We start from the raw sequence: 22,443 nt of genomic DNA, 5'->3' as shown, positions 1-22,443 counted from the left end.
TTGACTTTTTAGTGTCAACTTGTTCCAGGTATTAAAATGACCTCCATATTTTATTGTATAGAAATGTGAATAACAATACATTTCTGTTTGAAATAAATCCCTCACACATGAGCACAATTCATCAATTTCATTTTAAGAAGTTGCTTTTTTTCAATTCCGTGTCTCTTCTGAAGTATACATTCTGGAAAAAGATGGTTTTTGAATGGTGTGATGATAACCATAGAACAGGAAGTGGAACATATTGTGGAAGAAGGTGGTACAATCGTCAGGACTTGAGTCACAATTTTGATGACTTTGGGTCTGATGACTTTTTATTGACAAAATGACACATTTTAAAATTTTCTTCTAATGCCACGGCACCGGCGTTGCAGGCGACTAAGTTTTTTTGTGTGCTGGGTTCAACTAGCCCGCAAAAACTCTTCCCGGGAACGTGAATTTTAAAAATAAGGTTAATTAAGGGTCGTTACGACAGGACGTCAATGTCACATGGAGGAGAAAAAAAGGAGCGCTTGATTTGCTCACTCACACAGTACGGGTAATCTTGTGTCATGGAAGTTTTTTTTATTATTTTAATTATTATTATTCATTAATTCATTCATTAATAATTTATTATTTTAATGCTTATTTTGTATAATTATTATTATTTTAAAGTGTGATGTCATCATTTCCTCACAGCGGCCTCATGTTAATTCAAAATTGTAATTTTAATTAATTTTAATTAATTTTAATTAATTTTAAAAGATGACATTGGCAAATTTAAATAACATAAATTTGTTTGCTTTGACTTAAAAGCAAGCAAATGAAAATAAATGCATCAATTAAAGCACAAAAATATATAAAACTGATGGTCAAAAATAAATTAAAAATATAAATTAAAAGTAAAACAAAATTTTAAATTATGATTCAAATAATTACAAATTAATTATTGTATTAAGTGTTTAATTATTTTTTATAAAAAATACTGAAGTGGAAAAAGTAAAGTACAAAAAACGGATTAAAAATGATTATTAAAATAATTACTAATTAAATAATTATTGTATTAATTAAGCGTTTAATTAATGATTAATTATAAAAAATACTGAAGTGTAGAAAGTATTCAAATTAAACTTAAATACAAATAAAATTGACTTTAAAAGTGCAAAAAATAATTGAACAAATGTTAAATTGACTTAAGTATAGAAATAAAAAAATATATAAAATTGACTTCAATAAAATTGTGTAAAAAAATATTTAAAAATGTGGCGTGTGATTAAATGAGCATAGCAAAATGTGTGTCCCAGTTCATAAAAGCTGAAGTGTAGCTTTCCATGTGTGCCACAAGGGGGCAGTGGACCCCAGTATATAAAACATCCAACAACACAAATTCCTTCTTTTATTTATTCCTGGATACGAATGCAGTGGAAGGAATGCTGGCATGTTGACATTTGGATGTTCTTCGTTCCTCCGAGGACATCAGGCCAGACACTTGACTCTAACTTGAACGCTTGTTCATCTGCACCATCATGTCCATATTTTTCCTGATTCCAGAGTCGCCACAACGGATCTTTTTGATCCGCATCCTGATTTTAGCTTGATCACTTTACCTTGCGCAGCTATTTTTCTTTCCACACTTCACATTTCCTGTTTTTTTAAAGAGCTTCAGTGTGCAAACGTGCAGCAGAACCTCAGGAGATGATCACATGTCTTTTCAACGACATGTTGACATTTTTACGACTTGGCCTGACCGCGAGCAGATGGACCACATGACTGAAAGCACGCGTACGGACTTTTTGTTTTAAGTGGCCGCCAGCAGTCCAAGCAATACTCACTGCTGGCTTGGTGCTGAGGCCACTTTGGGCTCTGGTAGCACATGAGGAGCATCCAGAAGTTCTTCTAGGTCATGTCATAGAAGAATTTCAGCTAAAATGAAAACTGTGGTGAGACCGGCCATGTTGTTTGGTCTAGTGTCAGGATGCTGAGGTTCTTGTTGGGAGTGACCATGATGGATAGGATCAGGAAGGAGTATATCAGAGGGACATTACATGTTAAGATAAGGTCGGAGAAGCCAGGCTGAGATGTCTACACTGGAGTGATCCAAAATCCACCCTTTTCCCTAAAACGACTGACCTGCAACTACCGCCACATTACGCAACCTGGCACAATCTGTCATATTGCTTGGGTGTCTTATGCAAAAATTAAAAAAAAAGTAATTAAAAAATGATATTAGGAAAGCAGGAAGTGAACAAATGTAACAGTTATTGATTGTAAAAATTAAAAATAATTTTAAAAATTTAATATTAGGAAAGCAGGAAGTGAACAAATGTAACAGTTACTGATTGTAAAAATTAAAATCAATTAAAAAAAATTAAATGATATACTGAAAGCAGGAAGTGAACAAATGTAACAGTTACTGATTGTAAAAATTAAAATTAATAAAAAAACGTAAATGATATTAGGAAAGCAGGAAGTGAACAAATGTAACAGTTACTGATTGTAAAAATTAAAATCAATAAAAAAAATTTAAATGATATACTGAAAGCAGGAAGTGAACAAATGTAACAGTTACTGATTGTAAAAATTAAAATTAATAAAAAAAAATTAAATGATATTAGGAAAGCAGGAAGTGAACAAATGTAACAGTTACTGATTGTAAAAATTAAAATTAATAAAAAAAATTAATGATATTAGGAAAGCAGGAAGTGAACAAATGTAACAGTTACTGATTGTAAAAATTAAAATTAATTAAATTTTTTTTAATGCTATTAGGAAAGCAGGAAGTGAACAAATGTAACAGTTACTAATTGTAAAAATTAAAATTAATAAAAAAAACTTAAATGATATAATGAAAGCAGGAAGTGAACAAATGTAACAGTTATAGATTGTAAAAATTAAAATTAATTAAAAAATGATATTAGGAAAGCAGGAAGTGAACAAATGTAACAGTTACTGATTGTAAAAATTAAAATAAAAAACTTAAATGATATAATGAAAGCAGGAAGTGAACAAATGTAACAGTTAGTGATTGTAAAAGTACCAGATGGAGGGGTAGGATTTAATAAGCTTTGCTTCTTCCTACTCCTTTTGGACATGTGGAACTGGGAACTGATTATGGGATGCATTCAATTGGAATCTGATGCATGTTCAAACGAAATTAAACCATTACCATAAACAGAAGCGCCGTGATTGGCTGGTGACCAGGGTGTATGTATACCTCCGAACTGGGATAGGCTCCAACATACTATCCTGAGTGACGAATAAGCTGATACGTTGTCCAAGTGTTCCTTCAATGCCAAGTGCGGTCGGTTATACAAGCCAAGAATGTTCAAATATGATATTCATATGGTATTCACATGGACGGTGTCAAACCTACGGCTCCTTGAGCGTCACAAAAGTGCATTAGAAGCATAAATCTTCTTAAATGCGCTCTTGTAGTCATAACAGAATAAAGCTGGACTTAAAAACATGTTCAACGCTCGTGTGTGTCTGTGTTCGATTTATTCAAGAATTCTTATGTCATCAGGGAGTTAAGATTGACCCCCCCCCTCATCTTTCTTATCTGGCAGATATGAAAAGCAGCTGTGAACACACGCTTGGATGAGGATGACCGCTTCTGGATGTTCAGGTAAGCCACACAGTGGACACTTCATTAGGCACATCCAAAACAGGAAGTGGCGTGCACTGCAATGCACCACAGCGCGGCGGATTTTGCCGTGTGTGCATTCCTTTGGAAGTCACAGTAAAAGTTCACCAGGCGAAAGTGGAAAACATAGAAAACTCATGGCGGGCCGGCATCAGACATTACTATTTTCCTAGATCTGCGCTAACCACTCGACCACCGTGCAACTTGTAATAAAGTCATAATAGTAATATTTCAAAGTGACAACTAGACCGTGCACCTGATTTAGATTTTATATCCGAAATAGACTTTAAGCATTTTGAAATGTCCATAAAATTCCATATTTTTTCCAAATTACATAAAATTCCATATTTTTCCAAATTACTTAAAATTCCATATTTTTTCCAAATTACATAAAATTCCATATTTTTTCCAAATTACATAAAATTCCATATTTAGTCACACCAAATTATGTTATCATAAATTATCATAAAGTTACGTTCTTTCTTTTCTCCTATATTCACGAGAATAACATTGAAATATTTATGATTTTATTATATAGGAAAATAAAATATTTAAAATAAATAAATAATATTTTAATAAAAATATTTTAATATATTATTATTGGAAAAGCGACCCCGAGTTCAATCCCACCCTCGGCCATCTCTGCCCCCCCCCTTCCAAAAACATGCTAGGTGCTAATGCTAATTAGCGACTCCATATTGTCCATAGGTATGAATGTGAGTGTGAATGGTTGTTTGTCTATATGTGCCCTGTGATTGGCTGGCCACCAGTCTACCAGTGTGGACCCCGCCTCTCGCCCCCAAGACAGTTTAAGAGGGACTTTGTTTTCCAAAGCGCGGACATCTCTGACATGTTGGACGGCGTCCTCGTTCCATCTGCATGATCTTGCTCAACGTCCTGGATCGCACGTGTTGCTGCGTGTTGTTCATTAAGACGACCCGACGCTTCCCTGCCAGTTGGAGTCGGGGGGGGCGGTAATTCCAGTTAGCGAGGGATCAGATGGAGGTCAGCCTCTCCGGAATATGTTACAGCTTTTATCCGGGCTAATGGGATCCCATGGCGGGGGGAATCCGAGGGTGCTGGGGATTAAGATACCCGGGCCTCCGCTAAACAAGCCGCGTGGCTTTTAACTTCAAAGGCGGCCACTGGGGTGCGTATTTAGGCCGTTCACACCTTGGAATCGCCCTTTCCCGTGCCGCCGCTCCGCTCCGCTCGCCGTGAATGTGACACCCCCGTGTAGCTCAATGACACGGTATCGAATGATGGCAGTGTTGGACGTGGACTTGGCACAGGAATTAAGAATTGGTGATGGAGAAACTAGTGGCCTTTTTTCTACCCTGCAGTCCTTGGTAATGGTAATGGTAATGGTAATGGTAATGGTTGAATTTCATTTAAACATGCATCAGATTCCAATTGAGTGCATCCCATAATCAGGTCCCAGTTCCACATGTCCAAAAGGAGTAGGAAGAAGCAAAGCTTATTAAATCCTACCCCTCCATCTGGTACTTTTACAATCACTAACTCTTACATTTGTTCACTTCCTGCTTTCCTAATATCATTTAAGTTTTTTTTTTAATTCATTTTAATTTTTACAATCAGTAACTGTTACATTTGTTCACTTCCTGCTTTCCTAATATCATTTAAGTTTTTTATTAATTTAAATTTTTACAATCAGTAACTGTTACATTTGTTCACTTCCCGCTTTCCTAATATAATTTAACTTTTTTTAAATTAATTAAAAAAAATATTTAAAATTTTTACAATCAGTAACTGTTACATTTGTTCACTTCCTGCTTTCCTAATATAATTTAACTTTTTTAAAATTAATTAAAAAAATTATTTTAAATTTTTACAATCAGTAACTGTTACATTTGTTCACTTCCTGCTTTCCTCATATCATTTAAGTTTTTTTATTAATTTTTACAATCAGTAACTGTTACATTTGTTCACTTCCTGCTTTCCTGATATCATTTAACGTTTTTAAAATTAATTTTAAAAAATTAATTTAATTTTTTATTTTTACAATCAGTAACTGTTACATTTGTTCACTTCCTGCTTTCCTAATATCATTTAACTTTTTTTAAATTAATTTTAAAAAATGTATTAAAATTTTACAATCATTAATTGTTACATTTGTTCACTTCCTGCTTTCCTAATATCATTTTTTTAAATTTATTTTAATTCTTACAATCAGTAACTGTTACATTTGTTCACTTCCTGCTTTCCTAAAATCATTTAAGGTTTTTTTTATTAATTTTAATTTTTTCTATCAGTAACTTACATTTGTTCACTTCCTGCTTTCCTAATATAATTTAACTTTTTTTAAATTAATTTTAAAAATATATTTAATTTAAGATGTTTACAATCAGTAACTGTTACATTTGTTCACTTCCTGCTTTCCTAATTATGAATTATTTATGAATTCTCATCATAAATGTACGGGATCATGTGACACGACGACTTGGCTTTGTCAGCGGCATCAAACCGTGAATGTGAAGGATCTTTTGTGGCAGTTTGGTGCACGTCTGTTTGCTAGGAACACATTCTTTGAGAGGTTATGTGTGTGTGTGTGTGTGTGTGTGTGTGTGTGTGTGTGTGTGTGTGTGTGTGCTGGCGAGACGTCAAACGGATGCTAATGCCAGAGGACATCCAGTAATGGCGGCGTGGCTCGGGTTCAAACCAGGGTTCGGCGTGTCCTTGCCGTGTTTGTTGTGGGTGAAGAAAGGCCAGCGAGTTGTTGAAGGCAGCGCTCTTTAAGCCGACAGTCCTTCAACACTGCCAAGTCCGTCAAACACACACATCGCATTCGACACTACGTGCAGGGGGGGCACGGGAATAAACCCCCCCTGCAAAATATTTCTCACTTTTATGGCTTTCACACTCTTTTTAAATCTTCACGACGACTACAGTATTGGAGTATAGAGTGTTTTCATTGCTAAGAGCTCCCCTAGTGGTGAAAACACAACATTGTACCTTGTCACTGTTGACCTTATGGAGTGCAAATGTCAGCTGAAGCCCCCCTAAAATGTTCTTAAATAATTTCATATTTTTTGTAGATTTTTTAAACAAATTTTTGATTTTTTTTTTACCAAAAGAATCTCAAATTTCATATAATAGGGCAAAAGCAGTCCCCCTAAAATGTTCTTAAATAATTTCATATTTTTTGTAGATTTTTTAAACAAATTTTTGATTTTTTTTACAACAAAATCTCAAATTTCATATAATAAGGCAAAAGCAGTCCCCCTAAAATGTTCGTAAGCCCTCCTAAATAATTTGATATTTTTTATTGATTTTTTTAATTTAAAAAAACTCTGACAAATTTCATTTAATAAGGCAGAAACAGGCCCCCTAAAATGTTTGTAAGCCCTCCTAAATAAATTGATATTTTTATTGATTTTTTAAATTGATTTTTTACAAAAAAAATCTCTGACAAATTTCATATAATAGGGCAAAGGCAGTCCCCCTAAAATGTTTGTAAGCCCTCCTAAATAATTTGATATTTTTTATTGATTTTTTAAAATTGATTTTTTCATTGATTTTTTTTACAAAAAAAATCTGTGACAAATTTCATATAATAGGGCAAAAGCAGTCCCCATAAAATGTTTGTAAGCCCACCTAAATAATTTGATATTTTGTATTGATTTTTTTATTTTGTTTTTATTTTGTGTTGTTTTTTTTTTTACAAAAATAAATATTTTTTTATTGATGTTTTAAATATTTGTTATTGATTTTTTTTTACAAAAAAATCTCAGAAAAATGTCATATTATAGGGCAAAAGCTGGCTCCCTAAATAATTTGATATTTTTTTATTGATTTTTTAAAATTTTGTTTTTATTTTGTATAGATTTTTTTTACAAAAAAAAATTTTTTTTATTGATGTTTAAAATATTTTTTTATTGATTTTTTTTTACAAAAAAATCTCAGAAAAATGTCATATTATAGGGCAAAAGCAGGCCCCCTAAATAATTTGATATTTTGTATTGATTTTTTAAAATTTTGTTTTTATTTTGTATTGATTTTCTTTTACAAAAAAATATATTTTTTATTGATGTTTTAAATATTTTTTATTGTTTTCTTTTTTTTTACAAAAAAATCTCAGAAAAATGTCATATTATAGGGCAAAAGCAGGCCCCCTGAATAATTTGATATTTTTTATTGATTTTTTAAAATTTTGTTTAGTATCATAAAAATTAAAAAGTATCATAAAAATTATTTTTTTAAAGCAAAGCAAGGTTTAACTCCCTACTACAGTATTTACTGTACGACTGCTTTGGTTTGGCATCAGACTCTTCGGGACGCCATGTGTGCCCCCCCCCCCTCCCCCTTTTGTGGGTGCTGGTTTTTCCCTGGTGTTTACATTTCCTGGATCTCCTTCAAATCTGTAATCAAGCAACCATGATGGTCCTTTTTAGCCATAAAACCCACAAGCTCATCCACGGAGAAGGGAAAGGCCTGGAGGTATGAAAAAAAAAAAAAAAAAAAAAAGATGTGCAGCCAAACCTCAGCGCGTTCCTGATGATGGAAGGAATGTGGAGGGAGAAGCCACGTTCTCCGCTTTTTATGCTTCATTTTCCATGCAGCTGTCATGTTAGCATGCTCGGCTACTTTTTCACTTGCTCAACTTAAAAAGGTGGTGAATAACTTAAAAAAAAAAAAAAAAAACACTGACCCAGATAGACGTGGTTTCTGTAAGTCGCTCCGCAGTATAAGTCGCACAATGCCAAAAATACATAAGTAGGTAGAAAAAAAACATACATAAGTCGCATTTTTTAATGTTTTTGTAATTTATTTTCTAAACTACTTCACCCAAACCGACATTACATCTTCTTGGAAGGCGAGTTCTAACAATAAAAGAATAGAGAACAGGATGAATAGGTGTAAGATATGCTAACACAATGCTAATTCGGCTACACAAAAAATAAACATGAACACAAAAGGTGTCATTAGGCCCATTTTAGGGGGAAACAAAATGTTCTTAAGCCCCCCTCTGAATACTAAATAATTTAATATTTTTTATTGATTTAAATTTTTTTTTTTTTTTACAAAAAAATTCTGATAAATTTTAGGGCAAGAATAGGTTTTAAAATAAATATTCACATCACCTGTTATTAATTTATAATCATAAATCTGTCCATTTTCCTTTATTTTGTGGTGTAAGGTTCTAACAATAAAAGAATAGAGAACAGGCTGAATAGGTGTAAGATATGCTAACACAATGCTAATTCGGCTACACAAAAAATAAACATGAACACAAAAGGTGTCATTAGGCCCATTTTAGGGGGAAACAAAATGTTCTTAAGCCCCCCTCTAAATACTAAATAATTTAATATTTTTTTATTGATTTTTTTTTTTTAAATTATGGATTTTTTTTTTACAAAAAAAATTTCTGACAAATTTTAGGGCAAGAATATGTGTTAAAATAAATATTCACATCACCTGTTATTAATTTATAATCATAAATCTGTCCATTTTTCTTTATTTTGTGGCGTAAGGTTCTAACAATAAAAGAATAGAGAACAGGCTGAATAGGTGTAAGATATGCTAACACAATGCTAATTCAGCTACACAAAAAATAAACATGAACAGAAAAGGTGTCATTAGGCCCATTTTAGGGGGCAACAAAATGTTCTTAAGCCCCCCTCTAAATACTAAATAATTTAATATTTTTTATTGATTTAAAAAATATTTTTTTTTTACAAAAAAATTCTGATAAATTTTAGGGCAAGAATATGTGTTAAAATAAATATTCACATCACCTGTTATTAATTTAAAATCATAAATGTGTCCATTTTCCTTATTTCCTTATAAGGTTCTAACAATAAAAGAATAGAGAACAGGCTGAATAGATGTAAGATATGCTAACACAATGCTAATTCGGCTACACAAAAAATAAACATGAACACAAAAGGTGTCCGGTGTTTATGGAACATAAACACTTTTTTTCATTTATAAGTCGCTCTGGAGTATAAGTCGCAGGAACAGCCAACCTATGAAAAAAGTGTGACTTATATTACGGAAAATACGGTATTTAATTCCCAAAAAAATGTAAATATTTGTAATATGTAAATACTAAATAATTTGATATTTTTTATTGATTAAAAAAAAATTGTTTTGTTTTTTATACATTTTAGGGGGAAACAAAATGTTCTTAAGCACCCCTCTAAATACTAAATAATTTAATATTTTTTATTGATTTAAAAAAACATTTCTGACAAATTTTAGGGCAAGAATAGATGTTAAAATAAATATTTTCCTTTATTTTGTGGCATAAGGTTCTAACAATAAAAGAATAGAGAACAGACTGAATATTTTTTAATATTTTTGATTAAAAAAAAAAATTTGTTTTGTTTTTTATACAAAAAATCTCTGACAAATTTTAGGGCAAGAATAGATGTTAAAATAAATATTTTCCTTTATTTTGTGGCGTAAGGTTCTAACAATAGAAGAATAGAGAACAGACTGAATATTTTTTAATATTTTTGATTTAAAAAAAAAAATTGTTTTGTTTTTTATACAAAAAATCTCTGACAAATTTTAGGGCAAGAATAGGTGTTAAAATAATTGGATAAATATTTGGATGTTGTTGTGGGGTCTTTTGAGACCTCTTGGATGTGAGCTCTCTGGGTCGTTTGGATTTTCACCATTTGTGGATAGTGGCTCTCGCTGTGTTTGGCCAGAGTCCCTTTTATGAAGCTTTAGAAATGGCTTCATAACATTTTCCATATTTTCCAGATCCCGATTGCTTTCTTTCTCTTTGCTTCCTGAATTTCTGGTTGTGTAGTTTGGGTTTTTTTTTCCCCGCTTAATAGTAAAATGTTTTCTTAGCAAGATGACTCATTGCTTTAGAAATCAGGCGATTTTCTTAACGTTCACACAAGATTGACGCTCTGTTATCTTTCCTGATGACATCATCAACGCAAAGCCTTCCCGAGGTCGGGAAATAATAGCCTGATCTCATTTCACTTCACGTTCTCACCAGCTGTACACACACACACACACACACATAAAACACACACATAAAACACACACTTATCAAGAGTCCCCTGTTGCCCGGCAACCATGTTGTCCGTGGGAAGCAGAAAAAGAACTCCAGTGATAACATTCCGGAACATTTCAGCTTCCACCACATTCCATGTAGGTCTCAGGTGCACCCTCAACATGTATGTGTGTGTGTGTGTGTGTGTGTGTGTGTTTTGGGGGCACAGTGGAGTCGTCCAAGTCAATTATTGAATCAAGAATCATGTTTGTATGGCCGAAGCTCCAAAATGGACGCATCGTTTTCAGTAATGTTCCTTTTTCTGACGTTCAATTCCGGGAAACCGATTGGGGGCCAACGTTCCGTGACTAAAAACGTACTTTATCATCAACATCAGACCAACTAAAGCATGGAAACATCAACATTTTGTTCATTTATTTTTATTATTCATTGATATCTCCAAAATGTAATATATCTATATACTGTATTTACACTCCGGGCTACTAAAATGACGACATTATTTTTCCTCTTACTTTATTTTTATAAATTTTTTGTAATTGTTTTAATTTTTTTATTTTTTTCACTATGATTAATTGATTAATTTATGATTAAAACAATTGAACAAAATGTTCTTAAGCCCCCCTAAATAATTTTATATTTTTTTATTGATTTAAAAAATAATAATTTGTTGTGTTTCGCTCACATTATGGATGCACTGAGTTGAGCTGATTCCACTATGATTAATTGATTAATTTCTGATTAACTTATATACTTTATTCTTGTAAAATTTTTGTAATTGTTTTTATTTTTTTCACTATGATTAATTGATTAATTTATGATTAAAACAATTGAACAAAATGTTCTTAAGCTCCCCTAAATAATTTTATATTTTTTTATTGATTTAAAAAATAATAATTTGTTGTGTTTCGCTCTCATTATGGATGCACTGAGTTGAGCTGATTCCACTATGATTAATTGATTAATTTCTGATTAACTTATATACTTTATTCTTGTAAAATTTTTGTAATTGTTTTTATTTTTTTCACTATGATTAATTGATTAATTTATGATTAAAACAATTGAACAAAATGTTCTTAAGCCCCCCTAAATAATTTTATATTTTTTTATTGATTTAAAAAATAATAATTTGTTGTGTTTCGCTCACATTATGGATGCACTGAGTTGAGCTGATTCCACTATGATTAATTGATTAATTTCTGATTAACTTATATACTTTATTCTTATAAAATTGTGCATTTTTCCTCATTAGATGACAACTTTTCTAATATTTTATTATATTATTCTCTTAAAATTACAGCTGTTTTTAATTTGTGTTTTTTTTAATTTTCAAACTAATTCAACTTCCTCTTTGCAAAATGTTTTTCTCAAAAATATGACTTTATTCCCGTAATATTTTTTCACTTTATTCTTACTATTTTTTCCACAACCTGATTTCTATTTAAAAAATGAAAATATATTCATTTTTTTATTATTTTTTTAAAATTAATTGGACTTTTAAAACACACCTATTTTTGTCTGAAATATTTCTACTTTATGTTTTCCTTGAAATATTAGTATGTAATTCTTGTAAAAATATTACAACTTTTTCCACAAGCTGATTTCTATTTAAAAAAAGACAAATATATTCATTGTTTTATTATGATTTTTTAATTAATTGGACTATTTTTGTCTGAAATATTTCTACTTGGTTTTCCTTGGAATATAAGTATGTAATTCTTGTAAAAATATTACAACTTTTGAACTGTACTTTTAGCTCCAGGCCACAAATGGCCGCCGGGCCACACTTTGAACACCCTTGATGTAAACCCTCAGACAGGAAGTGAGGATGTGTGTCCCGTAGGAGGAGCTGTGGACATAAAAGAGCGTTGGCCGTCAGCTTGTAAATATTTGCGTGTGTTTGTGTTGTGGATGCTTCGTGTCCTCCATGGAAACAGGAAGTGTGATCTGCTCTACGTGCTCTACGTTTCTCTCCTAGCATCACGTTTGCCTTTTTTACACACAGCTGTCCTCGCTTACTTTCACTTTGCCTCCTTTTTCATTCCTGCAGACACTTTTTCTTCAATCTCTCAAAGCCAACAGCAGCAAACACTCAAACAAAATAATCTCTGGAATCAAACCTTCTTCACATCTACATCGTGTACGATTCACACTGAAGGCATCAGCACAATTAAAGCAGCTCCTTACAACAACTATACTATATACCACTATACTATACTGTACTGTACTGTACTGTATACCAACATACTAATACTATACTATATTCCAATATACTATATTATATACCAATATACTAATACTATACTCTACTATATACCACTATATGACACTATACTATACTATATACCAATATACTAATACTATACTCTACTATATACCACTATATGACACTATACTATACTATATACCAATATACTATACTATACTATATACCAATATACTATACTATACTATATACCAATATACTAATACTATACTATATACCACTATATGACACTATACTATACTATATACCAATATACTATACTATACTATATACCAATATACTATACAATATACCAATATACTATACTATATACCACTATATGATACTATACTGTATACCAATATACTATACTATATACCAATACGTATACTATACTATATTATATACCAATACGTATACTATACTATATTATATACCAATATACTATACTATATACCAATACGTATACTATACTATATTATATACCAATACGTATACTATACTATATTATATACCAATATACTATACTATATACCAATATGTATACTATACTATATTATATACTATACTATACTATATACCACTATATGATACTATACTATACTGTATACCAATATACTATACTATATACCAATACGTATACTATACTATATTATATACCAATATACTATACTATACTATATTATATACCAATATACTATACTATATACCAATACGTATACTATACTATATTATATACCAATATACTATACTATATTATATACCAATATACTATACTATATACCAATATACTATACTACATACCAATATACTATACTATATACTATACTGTACTATACTATATACCAATATACTATACTATATACCAATATACTATACTACATACCAATATACTATACTATATACTATACTGTACTATATTATATACCAATATACTATACTATATACCAATATACTATACTATATACCAATATACTATATACCAATATGCTATACTATACTATATACCAATATACTATACTATATACCAATATGCTAAAACTATACTATATACCACTATATGATACTATGCTATGCTATGCTATACTGTACTGTACTGTACTATGTTATATACCAATATACTATACGATACTATATACCAATATACTATACTATACTATATACCAATATGCTATACTATACTTTATATACCAGTATGTATACTATAGTACAATATACCAGTATGTATACTATACTAATACTATACTTTACACCAATACGTATACTATACTATACTATGGTATGCTATACTATGCTATACTACACTGTTCTATACTATACTATACACCAATATACTATACTGTAGAGCCACAGTTTCCTCCAATGTCATACACTATGAACAACATGTCTTGTTGAAAGCAGAGGTAAAATGTTCCATTCCTATGAAACTGTATGTGTCATTCCTATGAAGAGTCCATCCTCTCTGCAGGCTAAGTGGCTAAGGATCCCGGCTACCGTATTGTACAGCAGCTACGGTGTTGAGGTGTTGGAATCCTTTTATTAGAGCCATGACTGAACATGTCCTGAGCATGAAGATACTTTGTTTGAGATATTATCTTCCACGCTTCCTTCCTTTGTGCCCAGACTAGTTGGCCGTGTGATGAGACACACTCTCCACTTCTCCTCCAATATCTGGCAACGCATTCAGGCCCCAAGCATTCCTCTCCGCTGGTTTTGCCAACTCTTTTTTTTCTTCTTCTTTTTTCCTCTTCTAGCATGTGCAGCCCAAAGCGGAATGACATCATGCCGAGGAGACGCTGTGGCTGGAATACCCAGAAGGCCCTGCAGGAGAACCGGGGACTGGAGGCAGCAGGCGGACGCTAGCAGTAGTCAGATGAACTCCTGATCAGGATGGATGGATGGATGGATGGATGGATGGATGGATGGATGGATGGATGGATGGTTTAGAGCATGGTTTTTATTCCATTTCATTGCAGTCATTCTCTGTCCTGTCTAGCGGAGGACTGGTCTGTCTGCCTCTGGACTTCCCACGCTGTCATCCGTCTGCCGTTTGAAAAGTCCCGACTCCAAACGTGTCACTCAACCGACACTTCATCAGTGGCGGTCCAACCAGAGACGTGGCCAGGCGTCCTCCTTTATCACGGTAATAACGCTTTCAGACACAGTTGGGAGATTCGACACTTGGCATCTCTGCGTGGAGTTTGATAATAATAATAATAATAATAATAATGATAATAATGATAATAATGATAATAATAATAATAATAATAATAATAATAATCATCATCATCATCATAATCATAATAATAATAATACATTTCATTTGTATAGCGCTTTTCAGAGTACTCAAAGATGCTTTACAGTGAAGAAAAAAAAAGAAAAAAAATAGTTGAGTAAAAAAAAAATTTTTCATGCATTAAAATATAACATTCATACATTCATTCAGAGCTCAAAGTGGGGTCAGGTATAAAAAAATTACACATTAAGTAATAATTAATAAAGAATAATAGCGTAAATGTGACTATAGGGGTGCTATTTCATGTCTACAAGGCTCTAATAATATTTATTTATTGAGGACAACATGGAAAAAAAAGTCCATATGTATTTTTAGTTTGTTTTATCTTGGTAGTGGTTATTTCAGAAATTAATTACAAAGATAAATTATATAAATTATATATAAAACTTATACAAATCTATAAATTATATAGATAAATTATGTATTTAAATATAGTTAATTACATGTTTTTTCATGTAAAAAAGGACATTTTTCCTTTTTTAAATTTTCTAATAAATTCTGAACCAAACAGAAAAAAAATTAAATTAACTAAAATTAATTAAAAAAAAAAATAATTAACTAATGTATTTGGTAAAATTTATTTAAAAATATCTATAAATCCAGACAGGTTTTCTATGCTCTTAATGACAAATATGTTCCATTTATTAATATTTATTAACATTGAATCCGATATCGCTGTTAACAGTGATAAACGAGGGATGACTGTAGAACCATGTGACTTGTCACAGCCAATCAAAAAATGGAACGATATGTTAAATCATATTTATTTAGGACAACATGGAAAAAAAGTCCATATGTATTTTTAGTTTGTTTTATCTTGGTAGTGGTTATTTCAGAAATTAATTACAAAGATTAATTATATATAAAAATTATATAAATTATATAGATAAATTATGTATTTAAATATAATTAATTACATGTTTTTCATGTAAAAAAAAAAAAATTTCCTTTTTTAAATTTTCTAATAAATTCTGAACCAAACAGAAAAAAATTAAAATTAACTAAAATTAATTAAAAAAAAATTAATTAACTAATGTATTTGGTAAAATTTATTTAAAAATATCTATAAATCCAGACAGGTTTTCTATGCTCTTAACTCCAAAAATATGCGTACGTGCAGCGGCCCCCCGGCCATCAAACAGAGGCAGCAGTGTCTCCGGGGTCCGGTCCGTGTCCAGGAATGTTCTTTCATGTGTGGACTCCTGCTGGGCATCAAACCACAGCGGGTTTTCTTTTGTCTTCAAGGACCACGTTGCGAAAAAGGAAGGCTATTTTTAAAGCACATGTAGCTATGCTAACAGGTTAGGCTAGCCTCTATATTTCATTTCTGCTGGCTTTAAATTAACTTTATTGCAATTGTGTGTCATGGTACTGTCACTTTAAGAGGACTGCAGATTTGTCCGTTTTTGTCTATTTTTGTTTGTTGTTAGATTCTATTTTTATAATATGCTGCAGGCCAAATAAAATAGCAGGCGTGTGCTGCGAATGGCCTCAAGGCCGCACTTTGGACACCCTTGACTAGAGACGAGAAAGACGTCATCCGTCATCCTGCGCTCATCAGTTTAGACACGGAAGAACGTGGAGCTTGGAGCTGAGGATGAGGAGCAGGTTGCAGGAGGGAAACCCGAGACAACAAGGTCCACATTGTCGTCGTCCCCCCGACCCCCCCACCCCCCCAGCCTGACTTGTGTCCTTGTTGGGAGATTCCTGAAAGCGCCGTCGCCGTGACTGGGAGCTCTTGTTCGGCACGCCCATCCCGCACCTCAACGCCGCATCCCAAATTCCACAGGTTTCCCAGAGAAGCCCAAGCAAGGAGCTGGAGATAGCTGGAGGTCAAGGCCGGAACATGACCCCCCCACCCCCCACCCCCTCATCATATTGTGGTCACCAGGTGGCAGTAATGACACATTACCTTACTGCCATGTTACCTTAACACCATGAAAGCAGCCATACCATGTCCCAAATCAACAACAAAACAGTTCCTCACGTTCTGTGTGGAAGTGGTATTTTTTTTGTCTGCTTAAATTAAAAAAAAAAAAATTCAAGGCAAAGTATTTAGTGCACTAGCTGGACTTCCTGCAGCATAAGAGATGCAATGCGTTGTAAACAAAGAATAATAAGAGCGTAAATGTGACTATAGGGGTGTTATCTCATGTCTACAGGGCTCTAATAATGTTAAAAATTGTATTTAAAAATTCAGACAGGTTTGTTATGCTCTTAATGACAAAAATATTCAATTTATTAGTATTGAATCCGATATCGCGGTTACCAATGATAGATGAGGAATGACTGTAGAACCATGTGACTTGTAACAGCCAATCAAAAAAATGGAACGATATGTTAAATCATATTTATTTAGGACAACACAGAAAAAATGTTTTATGTTGGTACTGTTTATTTCTGAAATTCATTCTAACAATCGAGATAAACAAAATAAATAATATTTTTAAATCAAATTAATTACATTTTTTTTCATTTTTTCATTTTTTATTTTTTTTTAATTAATTTTTGAACCAAACGGAATTTTTTTTAAATTTTATTAACTAATGTATTTGATAAAATTATTTCTTTAGTTTAACTTTTTTCTTTCAACTGAAAGGAGACAGACCCACGGCTTATACCGGGCAGGCGCTAGGACCCTGCGGACACCGGGGCCCTGTGACTGGGACAGGTCTCTCCCAGATAGACGCTCATTGACCAGAGGAGACTTCATGTTGCGGAGGGAGCGTCTTTTTTTCCGCACACGCTGCGTGACAGTGCCCTGCCTCTGTGGCGCAGTCCACTCGACTCTACTCTACTTTACTCTACTTTACTCCACTTTACTCCACTCCGAGAGAGCTTCAACACCTTCCGAGCCGCCATTTTTCCATGCGGGGATGGGAGAGCAACACCTGGGAATTTGCTGCTGGTGCGTGGAATCATGGATCCCATAAACACGGACGGCACTGCTTGGTGAACAAGGAGGTAATATTGCAGTACATTTGACAGTAATACACATTAAAGAGTAACTTGTGACAAATAACTTTAATTTGATTAAGAAAAATCGGGAATTTTAAAGCTAAAGCTAATTTTAAAGTCCTATGGATTGATTTGTGACTCTTTAGAGTTAATGAATGTAAGCGTGGTGCGTTCGCTGACCTTTTTAAGACTCGGACACGGTTACTGGCAGGCGGCACTTTATCCTCCAAAGGGGGTATACGTTTCAACAAGTCACCGGGGTGTGGGTGTGGGTGCGTGTGGGTGAGGCCCCACCCTATAGCACCTTTGTCAGTAATAATGCTCTTTTTGTGTAGCAGCCATGTTTCAACCTGTCCCGTTCCACTTTTTACACACCTGCCCCCCCCCCCCCCAGGCCGTCTAATCCACAACTAATACTTACTCGATACATTTTTTTTATTCATATAATATAAATACATATAAAACATAAAGATAATCAAATTTCAAAATAAAAGTGTTTTCTTATTTTCAGGCTTTCACGGACTCGATCTTGTTTTTGTGGCGAAAACACAGACACGCATGTAAACGCTTTCGTCATCTTGAAATCCTATTTTCTTTCCTAATCTGGAATATATTCCAGGAACAAAAAGCTTCATTGTCAACACTTGAGCCGCTTTGTCAGGAGTTTAACTATGACCGAATCGTTCTTGTAATGCCCACCATGAAAAGACTCAACAAGTGTATATACTGTATATATATATATATACTCTTTGTATACTGTATATATATATACTCTTTGTATACTGTATATTGTGTGTATGTATATATATATATATATATATATATATATATATATATATATATATATATATACTCTGTATACTGTATATTCTGTATATATATACTCTTTGTATACAGTGTATACTGTATATTCTGTATATATATACATATATATACTCTTTGTATGCTGTATATACTGTATATTCTGTATACATACTCTTTGTATACTGTGTCTACTGTATATTCTGTATATATATATATATATATATATACTCTTTGTATACTGTATTTTCTGTTTATATATTTATATACTCTTTGTATACTGTATATTCTGTATATACATACTCTTTGTATACAGTGTATACTGTATATTCTGTGTATATATATACATATATACTCTTTGTATGCTGTATATACTGTATATTCTGTATACATACTCTTTGTATACTGTATATACTATATATATACTCTTTCTATACTGTATATACTGTATATTCTGTATACATACTCTTTGTATACTGTATATACTATCTATATATATACTCTTTCTATACTGTATATACTGTATATTCTGTATACATACTCTTTGTATACTGTATATACTATCTATATATATACTCTTTCTATACTGTATATACTGTATATTCTGTATACATACTCTTTGTATACTGTATATACTATCTATATATATACTCTTTCTATACTGTATATACTGTATATTCTGTATACATACTCTTTGTATACTGTATATACTATCTATATATATACTTTCTATACTGTATAGAAATATATAGAATATGAAAAGTCATTTAAACTACGTGTACTATAAAAGGTAAGTTCATGTAGATTTATTACTTTCTATCGCTCTCCAAATTGCGGCCTGAGGGCCAACGACGGCACGCAGTTGTATTTTTTTTGGCCCGCAGCACATTTCAAAGAAGAAGAAGAACAGAAGTCCGCTCTTTTGTGACATCACAAAGGGACACTTTGACCCCGCCTCTTGTTACTGAGTGTTTTGAGCCATCATGTTTAGCATTGTTAGCATGTTTAACAGCAGAATACTATGTTTATGGGTCAGGTACGTGGGAAAAAGTAACATTTAAATATTTTGAAAAAAAAACTTAAAAGGAGGACAGCGTTACGTTAATAGTAATATGTTTTATGCTAAAGCTAAAATGTACTCGTTAGCATGTCTGCTAGTACTGCAAAATATGGACGAGTGACGCGTGGCCTTCATGTCCCCTCAGACATCACAATGAGCGCCCCCCTGACCCCCCTGCTCCTCCTGCCCCTCGTCCTCTCGTCCGCCCTGCAGCCTCCACGCCGCCCCGCCGCCACCGCCCCCCTCCACCACGTCCCCACGCTGGTCCCCCACAGCCCGACCCCGCTGGGGCGCTCCCGCTTCAGCGCCCACACTCGTCTGGACTTCAGCACTCACTGCAACTCCAGCTGCTTCCACCAGGGACACGAGGCGGCGGACAAGCTGGCCTTCGAGACGCTCTACTGGGACGGCTCGCGTACGCTCACCAATGTGGACGTCAGGGACGAGGATGACGATGATGATGATGACGATGAGGGCGGGGTGAGGCCCACACGCAAGCGCGTGAGGCGTCAGATTTACGGCGCGGACGGGCGCTTCAACATCCAAGGAGACCACTTCCTCCTGGACTACCCTTTCTCCACCGCCGTTCGGATCTCCACGGGGTGCACCGGGGTCCTGGTGTCACGGTGGCACGTCCTGACCGCCGCCCACTGCGTCCACGACGGCAAGGATTACGTCAAGGGGGCGCGCAAGCTCAGAGTGGGCTTCCTCATCCCGCCGTCCGTCAACGGTACCCGAAGCGACCCGTCGTCCGCAAAGAAGCCTCTTGTGCGTTGGGTGCGGGTGCGCCGCACACGGGTGCCCAAAGGCTGGATCCAGGGCCCGCAGGAGATCAGCATGGACTTTGACTACGCCCTGCTGGAACTGCGCTCGCCTCACCGCCGACCCTTCATGCGTTTGGCGGTGGCGCCCGACTTGGACGACCTCCCGGGCCGACGCATCCACTTCTCGGGGTTCGACAGCGACAGACCCGGGGAGCTGGTCTACAGATTTTGCCCCGTGGAGCAGGAGTCCAGTGACTTGATCTACCAGCACTGCGACGCCAGGCCCGGCGCCAGCGGGTCGGGGGTGTACGGGCGGGTTTGGGACAACTACTTGGAACGCTGGGAGAGGAAGGTCATCGGGATCTTCTCGGGTCATCAGTGGCTGGAGATCGACGGGGAGAACAAGGACTACAACGTGGCCGTGCGAATCACTCCTCTCAAGTTTGCTCAGATCTGCTACTGGGTGCACGGAAACCGTTTGGATTGTTCCCAAGACTGAAATTCCGACATCCATCACCTTTTTTTATTGCGACTGCAGCCGTAAACAAACCCGCCCGTGATTCCGCTTATTTACATTACACAGAATGTTTTACTAATATATCTTTATGGGTCTACTTTTTAAAACTTAAGGGATTATGCTCATGTCGGTGTAACATCGAGAAACGAGATTGTTAATTTTATTTTTGCAAAAATGCTTTTATATATTTTAATAAATAGAGCTCTACGACAGCGTTGGCCTCAGTTGTCTTTATTGGAGTTAAATAATGGCACAATAGCGCCCACATGTGGCCATAAGTGGCATTGCAGTTTAAATCGTTTCTTGTAAAAAAACATTTTTTCTACTAATATTACGACTCATCAAAATATACCAGGATAACAAGTGTGATTTATCAAAGTAAAATATTAAATATAGTATTGTGAGGTACTTTTTTCAAGTACAAAACGAGCAAAAACAAGTCAGTTTACAGTTTGTTTATATTCATTGTTTCCAGACGCAACAGCTATATAGGATTCAGTGCTAATAAATTGAATATTTTAATAGCTAGAGAATAGAAATCATATTCATAACTTTCTGAATATTGTTTCAACAGTATTAGAGCCTTTTAGGCATGAAAAAAATGCAACTGCGGGACTCCAGACGGAAGTTAGCTAGCAGGCTAGCAAGCTAGCAAGCTAGCAAACGCCAGAATATATACTGAACATAATAATACGTCTTGTGCAATCAAGAATGAACGAGTTTACACTCCAGTTGGTTTTAATCACAGTTATGAAACTTAACTAAAGAATTACAAAGTTTGGAAACATTATATGATATATTTTAATCGATATTTATGACCGCCTTGGGTTCAGTGCTTTATTTGGGGTTGAAGGAGTGGTGCTGTACCGCCATCGTGTGGTCAAAAGTAGAATTGTGGTTTCAAATGGGTCTTGGCAGGTCACGTGGTTTCCCATTCAGTGGCGCATCTTGTGCTGCCTAGTAACAGGTGGCATGTTCAGGCATGCTGAATTGTCATTGGCTCAGAGGTTAGGGGGCGTGATTCAAATACCGTCTGGTCATTTCCTTGAATGTTCTTCATGTTTGCTAGTCAAGTGAGTGTCGCCCACTGTTGTCTTAAATGAAAAGTGGGTGAAAAAATGTTAGTATTTTACCGCTGACGTCATGACCTCGCTTTTTTTCTTTCTTCTGGCCGTGCAAATACACAACG

General features: G+C 34.3%; 1 protein-coding gene across 2 annotated transcripts; it reads left to right on the top strand.

The window, feature by feature from the left end:
- Nucleotides 1-14,612: 14,612 nt before the first annotated feature.
- Nucleotides 14,613-21,459, top strand: LOC131109095 (serine protease 23). 2 transcript variants are annotated; one of them, XM_058060714.1, is made up of 4 exons: nt 14,613-14,726; nt 14,855-15,001; nt 17,754-18,118; nt 20,119-21,459. In XM_058060714.1, the coding sequence occupies exon 4, from the start codon at nt 20,127-20,129 to the stop codon at nt 21,234-21,236; it is 1,110 nt and encodes a 369-aa protein (XP_057916697.1). In that variant the 5' UTR covers nt 14,613-14,726; nt 14,855-15,001; nt 17,754-18,118; nt 20,119-20,126; the 3' UTR covers nt 21,237-21,459. The 2 variants fall into 2 exon arrangements, with proteins under 2 accessions (XP_057916697.1, XP_057916690.1); XM_058060707.1 differs by having other exon boundaries at nt 14,835-15,001.
- Nucleotides 21,460-22,443: the final 984 nt, after the last annotated feature.

Source organism: Doryrhamphus excisus, chromosome 2 (assembly GCF_030265055.1).
Source record: "Doryrhamphus excisus isolate RoL2022-K1 chromosome 2, RoL_Dexc_1.0, whole genome shotgun sequence".
Lineage (NCBI taxonomy): Eukaryota > Metazoa > Chordata > Actinopteri > Syngnathiformes > Syngnathidae > Doryrhamphus > Doryrhamphus excisus.
The sequence above is the reverse complement of the archived record's forward strand: the minus strand, read 5'-3'. Positions and strand labels throughout refer to the sequence as shown.

Excerpts from the sequence above, each read along its gene's own strand:
- LOC131109095 (XM_058060714.1), top strand. The coding sequence starts at position 20,127 with ATGAGCGCCCCCCTGACCCCCCTGCTCCTCCTGCCCCTCGTCCTCTCG.